At 36.7% G+C, this 7748-nt stretch overlaps 1 protein-coding gene across 2 annotated transcripts, besides 6 other annotated features; it reads left to right on the top strand.

Moving 5' to 3' along the window:
* Nucleotides 1-975: 975 nt before the first annotated feature.
* Nucleotides 976-1396: a mobile genetic element.
* A 404-nt stretch (nt 1397-1800) lies between these two features.
* Nucleotides 1801-1831: a mobile genetic element.
* Nucleotides 1832-2352: 521 nt separating this feature from the next.
* TpnC41C (Troponin C at 41C) lies at nt 2353-7326 on the top strand. 2 transcript variants are annotated; one of them, NM_001259210.1, is made up of 4 exons: nt 2353-2581; nt 5559-5586; nt 5640-6035; nt 6100-7326. In NM_001259210.1, exons 1-4 carry the CDS (start codon nt 2576-2578, stop codon nt 6132-6134), a joined length of 465 nt encoding a protein of 154 aa, NP_001246139.1. In that variant the 5' UTR covers nt 2353-2575; the 3' UTR covers nt 6135-7326. The 2 variants fall into 2 exon arrangements, with proteins under 2 accessions (NP_001246139.1, NP_523619.2); NM_078895.4 differs by having other exon boundaries at nt 6100-6267.
* Nucleotides 3080-3397: a mobile genetic element.
* Nucleotides 3487-3630: a mobile genetic element.
* Nucleotides 3903-4177: a mobile genetic element.
* Nucleotides 4374-4722: a mobile genetic element.
* Nucleotides 7327-7748: the final 422 nt, after the last annotated feature.

Genomic DNA, 7748 nt, shown 5'->3' with positions numbered 1-7748 from the left:
AAATCAGTATGATTAAGGTGCCACAAAAATTGACAACTGTAACCAGAAACGGACGCTGTCCACAAAGGCGATCAGCAGGAAAATATCCCATTACTCCATAAGTGCTGGAAATGATACCAAGATACTAAAAATAGAAATTCTTTAATAGAAGGTTAAATATTTTCCGCGTTGTGGTGTATGACCATTGTTGTTTTGTTTAATTTTAATTCAATTTATAGCTTTATTTATTATATCTTCCCTTCAAGGAGATTTTTCAACTCGTTCAATTTCAAAACGTTGTAAGGATGTTTTGCTGGGATCGGGGCCTCAGTCCTCTTCAGACAAATTTATTATCTTGCTGTCAGTTGAAGGGGGTATCATGACATCATATTTCGGAAATGTTTGCTCGGGTTGCCGAGCCTCAGAACCTGGTTTACAAATAATCGTAGTTAACACGGATGGGAAAGCTCTGCGACCATGCCGGAAATACTCGCAGACGGCATAATTACAGCTATACTGGTGGCAAGCTAATGCACACGGGGCCGGCTACACGCAGGCGGCACCGTTGCAGGTAACACTGCTGAGAAACTCTACGAAAATGCCCGTAATACTCGGAGACGGCATAATAGTAGTTAACACTGATGGGAAAACTCTGCGGCAATGCCCGGAATACTCGCATGCGACATGATCACAGTTAATACACGGACTCGTTCATTTGTTACTCATATTCCTCCCTTAGCCATAGCTGTCCCTGTCACACTCGAAAATGAATATGATATTATATAATAAAAAAATTTGATTCTTCACAACGGGCTTGTTCCACAGTTTTTGAAATCGAAGGCCATAGGCCAGACTGTCTTATTTTAGTATTCAGAAAAAATATTGCCACCGACTTAGAGTTGGACTTATCAATCCAAGGGAATCAAACGCCTTTTCTATCGTAGAAAGAATTGATCGTCTTGTTCTGTTACGAAGATACGAATTCATATCATAAGTCCAGTTTGAACTTACAATCCGATCTAGATATCTTTCAAATATGGTGCCGTGATAACGTACTAAACTTAAATGGCTCCAAGTGTAAAGTTATGACCTTTTGCCGTATCAACCAATACACACAACTTGCACTTAAAGGGTCGCTCTTTAGACAGAATAAAACGGGTTGATGATCTTGGTGTTTTTCTGGACCTAAACTTAAATTTTAGACCATATTTCGAATATTAAATAAGGCCAGGGGTGTGCTTGGCTTTATAAAAAGGTGGCCAAAGGAATTTTATGATCCTTACACGACCAAAACCTTAGTCCGTCTGATTTTTGAGTAATGGCCACCTGTCTGGAGTCCTCAATACGTCGTTCACTCGGACCGCATTGAATCGGTCCAAAAAAACGTTTTTCTGTTAACTCGGGCAGCGCCCAAGTTATCAGTGTGTCCAAAGGGGGAAGCTGATGAGTTTGGATATAGTTATCGGTATTCCCAAAGGGGGCATACTGAGCTCTTTCGAGTTTAAAACCAGAGTGGTCTTTATTGTGTCGGAGAAGTCTCCTCTAGCTCTTGGTTACTCAAGTTTTTGTCTTATAGATAAGTGCTTTTGGTTTTAAGTGTACATAGGTTCTTAATGTAAATATAATAATTTTTTTAGATTTTGCACCACTTACGGGGAGCATTTTCGAAATGTATTCAAACATAAATTGGCCAGAAGATAAGCAAATAAAGCAATAGATCCGCTATTCAGCTAGTGAGAGCGGGACCGATTTTTGAAACTTTCTGATCAAAAATGTATATACTTTATAGGATCGGAAAATCAACCTTCTGCCTGTTACATATTTAATAACGAATCTTGTAGTCAAGGGTATAAAAAATATATTCCGTTGTTTTATGTTTCATAATATGATTTTTTCATGATTTTTTATATATAATAACTGCGAGGGTGTATAAGCTTAGGAAATGTTATATTTTTATTCTATTCATAATTTTTTTGACCAATTTCTATAAGTATGCCCAAAAAGATTGGCCACGTCCACAATAAATGTAACCGCTACCAGGTTGCAATTGTGAGTAATCTCGTGAAGAGTGTTTTCTAATTTTGTTTTTTGTGTCTCCATTTCCCTTACACTCCCACACGCTGAGTATCAGAAGGGCGAGAAACAAAATTATAGCGTTCGCTCTTGTTTTTGAATTGCAATTTTTGTTCACAAATACCATTTTATAATACGTTCCAAGATCTAATGCAATGTACGGTTTATAAAAATAAAGAATTTTGATGAATATTGTGTATCTAAAAATAAAACTCTGAGTATTTTTCTGTCTTGTGGATAAAATTATCTTTGAGTTACATGACATACGGAATATTTATGTTGTCTTTTTTATTTGGTTTTAATTGTTGTTTTTGTTTCAACAAAAATAGTTGCAGAGCTATCATCGTATTAAGTCTAAAATGTTCCTGAATGTTGAGATGCATCCACAGAAGACACATAGCCCATATGTGTTTTAATCGCGTCAATACCAAGTTTATTTCTCGTCTTCAATTGTTTATTTAGCTTTTAATTAACGGAGTGTTCAATTTTTTAATATTAGAGATTAATCCAAAGAGCTAAAAAAATGAGCGTAAGTTAATCGGCAAAAAAAATAATCCCAGTATAAGTTTCCAAGCTACTTCGAGTTAAAATTTCAAGATTAAAGGAGTCAAAATTATTTCAGATGATCTCAATACTGAACGTTTTTCAGGGTGCAATCAGTTCAAATAAAATAAGTAACGATATAACGTTTTATATAGAGAGTTAATGCTTAACGCCCACGTTCCAGCAATGTTTGCTCGATAACTTTTCAATTAAGTCAGAGAATAAACATATTGTACATTCAACTAATATTTCTTTAAACATCATTAAACAGCTCACACATGTATTTGATTTGCAAATACTACATTTTTACTTTAAGGAATCTTACGTTTTTGGTCCGTCTGTCAGTCAGTCCGTCTGTCCGCATGTACAGGTACATTTACATCTATATACACCCATTCTTGATCACTAGTCGAATCGACCAGGTCATGTCCATCTTCCTGCCTATCTAAGGTATAACAAGAGAGAATGCTATAGTCGAGTTCGCGAACGCGAATTGCATTATTTTTCTGGGATATCGACAGATATTGGGGAGTAAAATGAGAAAAAAATAAAGAAAAGTGTGGGCGTGACCGATTTGGCGGCTTTAGGGCGTTTGAGTGGCGTGGCAAAAAGTTTTTTGGCAAATCTATAGAAATTTACAAGACCTTCTAGCTTTTATAGTTCCTGAGATCTCGACGTTCATACGGACAGACGGACGTGGCCAGATCGACTCGGCTATTGTTCCTGATCAAGAATATATTTACGTTATATAGTCGAAAACTCTTTCTTCTGCCTGTTACATACTTTTCAACAAATCTAGTAAACCCTCTACGAGTAATGGGTATAAATATCGAAATCCGTGGTTAATTTGAAAGTAGCCTTAAAGATTCTTCTGAATCCGTCGTTTCTATTTTCTAGCTTTTATGGATCCCAAAATCGCGTGTATATGATCAGAATAGCTGACCAACTGACGACCAGATTGACTCGGGTAGTGGTCCTGATACTGATTATGCTTATACCTATATTCTTTTTAGGGACGAAAAAGCTTCTTTCTACAAAAATATCAAAGATGGGGTTTATTGAATTTGTTACTTTTCTAAAACAGAGATTCATATTTAGAAAGAAAAGGTAAAGAAAGTGCTCTAGTTAACAAGTTAAGTGGGTCAAGATTAGTGCAGATAAGTGGAGCTAACTTGAGAACATCTTACTAAGAAATAGAAGAAGAGAGAATGCTATAGTGGGGTTCTCCCAGTTTTCTGCGGTATTATGGCGTTAGAGTGGGCGCGGCAAAAAGATTTTTGGAAAATCGATACAAATTTAAAAGACATAAAAGTTTTTTTGCAAATCGATAGAAATTTACAAACAAAAAAATTTAAAAATATCAAAACATTTTTAAAAAGTGTGGGCAATTTTCTGCGATTTGTGGTCGTTAGAGTGATCGTGGCAGCATGAGTCAATGAACTTGCCTTCCGTATATGTCTCTAGAATCTGTAAGCTTAATTTCAGAAAGCTGAAATCGAGACGCTGAATACGGACAGACGGACATGGAAATATCAACTCGGCTTTTGATGCTGATCAAGAATATATATACTTTATATGGTCTGCCTGTCTGGAAATCTAGTTAACACTTTTATCCTACGAGTAACGGGTTGATAGAAAAATTGTTTTGCACGCCCACTCTGACGCCCACAAGCCGCCCATTTTTCTCATTATATTCTCTAATTTCTCCCTATGTCCAAAAATGTCTCGTTCACACTTCCAGCTGAGAAATAGCAATTTATCATGTTTTTGAAGCCTACGGATATCCGATCTTTTAGAGATCCCTCTGTAATTGCTTACATATATTTGTTTATGAAGAGGTATCACGGACTCCTCCCATATATATAAAGGGTAAAGTAGAGGCTTGCATAAGACTTTCGCACAGAGCCTAAGCACTCAGCGTGTTAAGACTGGCTTAACTCGCTGAAGATCGTAAAGTAGTGAGCTTTCGTTTGAAGTGGGGCAAAATTTCAATTTGGACTTCTAAGCCGCTTAAGAGTAAGGGTGTTCGTCGGGGAAGTTTAATTCCCACGATCCCTCTTTCATATTTTTCATCTTAGCTTCAAACTCCTTCACCACCGTACTTTTCGGTCGAAAATCATCAGAACACTTCAAAAAATAAAATGTCACTCACGCAAGAAAATTTAATATTTTCCTTTTTAATGTTATCGGCTTTGGAAGACAAATCTTAAAATTAAAGTAGACATGATGATTGGGGACTTCGGGTACTGTTTATTTTAATGATATATAAATCTTGGTAAGCCTATCACCTCTCCAAAATAATGAGAATTATTATTAAGTTAATTTTTTAATTAAAAAAAATGATTTGTTTTCCCACCGTTCGTCTGTCGTCAACTCTCACTACCGCATAAAAGCTGTCGATCATATAACGATAGGGCAGTGTGCCCGGCTTAGGACTTGTCTTAGCCGACTAGAGTTTTTGTTGGTGTTGGCTAAATGTTTGTACTGAATGAAATATTTCGCCCCCGGTTTATTAACTTTTCCAATAACTTTTCCACTTACCGGAATAGACTCGTTTATTGGCGATTTTCTTTCGTTGCTATTAGTGTGACCCATCATGCAATTCTTGGCTTTAACCTTGAATTTTACAATTTTATAAAATCAAGCAAGGTAGGACCTCCTTTGGAAGGGACAATTTTAGCAATTCAGCTATGTACACACCACAAGGCGGCTTTAAAAATGGCGAATATTGGAGGAGGAAAGCCGCTTTGCATTCCAATCGATTTCCAAAACTATCGTTGACCTTACGTGAAATAAAAACTAATCACTGGCATTAGATTGACATCAAACCACACATCAGGCAGTTAACAATTAAGAATTCAAACACAGTTAAAGTCATGACGCATAAATATATTAAATGAAATTGTATTTTAGTATTATGCCTATATTGTATATTTCTAAATAAACACCCTTATTTTTCTTAGGATGAATTGACTAAGGAGCAAACTGCATGTAAGCTTATAACCCATTTACTGATTTCTTAACTAAAAAGCATTTCCTTATAGTACTACGTAATGCATTTAATGCTTTTGACCCTGAAAAAAATGGATATATCAACACAGCTATGGTGGGTACGATACTTAGCATGTTGGGTCATCAACTTGATGATGCAACTCTTGCTGACATTATCGCTGAAGTCGATGAGGATGGTTCGGGCCAAATCGAATTTGAAGAATTTACCACCCTGGCAGCCCGCTTCCTTGTGGAAGAGGACGCTGAAGCTATGATGGCTGAATTGAAGGAAGCTTTCCGCCTTTACGACAAAGAAGGAAATGGATATATAACTACTGGTGTTCTTCGTGAAATCCTGCGCGAACTAGACGATAAATTGACAAATGACGACCTGGACATGATGATTGAGGAAATTGATTCCGATGGATCGGGTACTGTTGATTTTGATGGTATATAAATCATACAGCTGAATTACAAACGCTTTGCTATTTTATAACATATATTATTTTATAGAATTTATGGAAGTAATGACCGGTGGCGACGACTAAAACAATATCAAAAGAGTACATCGAAATAAGTATTTTAATTTAAACAATGCAATCAAAATTGAATGACATGAGAAAAAATTATATTATATTATTTTGTCTAAAGTAAATAAGTAAATTGATCGTATGAAAACGTAAAATATTTTATTCTTACGCATTTTTTTAAAACCCTTTTAAGTTACTTTAAGTAGTCCTGCCAAATGGAATAAATCTCTATCGGTTCCACGCAAATAGTATAGTTTAGTTTTGTATAGTTTAGTTTATAGTTTATAGTCACGTTGGCCGTGTTGTTAGAGGCCTTGGACTGCTTGCGCCACTTTAGTCGAACTGCATTTTCTTTGTTGCTATCAGTCTGACTCAACGAGCCATTTGTTTCCCCCCTTTGCTTCAGACTCTTGGCTGCTCGGAATTTAACGTTTCTGTAAGGGAGGTGGACGAGTACGGAGCGTTAAGAAATTTTTGGTACATCGCAGATTGAAGTCCAAGCGGATTAACGGATTCACTCGCCAGTCAATTTAGAAAAATTAGCTGGAAGACGGATAATTTTAAGGAATTATGCGTAAAAACGACAAGGATTGTTTTTAGTCAAAAAGCACGAAGTGATAAACAATGCCTTAAGAGAATTATAAAAAAGATATTGTCCGATTAATAAATCTGGAGAATTGAAAGGTAAAACATTAAAGCAACTAGAGCGATACAATGAAAATGATACAGGCCAATATTAAATTCCTCATTAAGCATTTATAAGAGAGGATAGTCTTATCACTAAGCTTCGGGTGGTGTTTGACGCAAAGACCAAAACAACAGATGGGAAAAGCTTTGGTATTCACATGACTAGGACATACATTTAGAGGATAGGCAGCACGTGCTTTCCCCTCCCACCACCTCTAGCTGACCAAATTGCAGCTGAAGTCATTGTTCTGCAAGTGGGTCATTATCTACTCTACCTCCACCGCCGGGAATGTCGGTGTCAGCTAGCGCAGCATCAGCACCGGAAGACAGGCTAACGACTCTGGAGCTCTGCAGCGTACCGATGATGAAAGGGCATACGGACCTTGTGTTTGGCTAAGCGTTGGGCCGCTGAGCTTACGAGCGGCTGGCGAAGCGCTGGCCACTCGTTCGATTTTCGATTTTTTTTTTTATCAAATTATAAAATTGTACTTAATTATAGAAATAAAAGAAACTAAGACCTTGAAGTATTCATTTTTCATATGGTGAAAACCGAAAGCATGCAACTCCCTGCAAGGATTCCAACTCCAAGTAGTATTTTCGACTGCTTAGATTGGCGCCCGAACAGTTCGCTCATCACGAGGATGGAGAATGAAAAAAAGGGGAAAATGCTTGCGACCGGTGCACCGCGGTGATGAGAAAAAACTATAAAATGTGAACAAAAAGTCCAAATAATAAAATACAATAGGCTGATACGCACCACGGTGACAAGATAGTTCACGGGTGTGATGTGCCAGATGTGACAACTAAATATTTAAAAAATCCAAATATGAAATAAATATAAAAATTAAATAAATATATATAAAAATAAAAAAAATATGGCAAAGCGTTAAGCTTGTTCAAGGGCATAAGATAAGATAAGATAAGATATATGAAATCAATTATGGT

The sequence above is a fragment of the Drosophila melanogaster genome, chromosome 2R (genome assembly GCF_000001215.4).
Source record: "Drosophila melanogaster chromosome 2R".
Taxonomy (NCBI): domain Eukaryota; kingdom Metazoa; phylum Arthropoda; class Insecta; order Diptera; family Drosophilidae; genus Drosophila; species Drosophila melanogaster.
Note: the sequence above shows the minus strand (reverse complement) of the source record. Positions and strands in the feature narration are given on the sequence as shown.

Coding starts and splice junctions, on each gene's coding strand:
- TpnC41C (NM_001259210.1), top strand. Junction 5,587..5,639: donor GACTAAGGAGCAAACTGCAT/GTAAGCTTATAA, acceptor ATTTCCTTATAG/TACTACGTAATGCATTTAAT. Junction 6,036..6,099: donor GGGTACTGTTGATTTTGATG/GTATATAAATCA, acceptor ATTATTTTATAG/AATTTATGGAAGTAATGACC.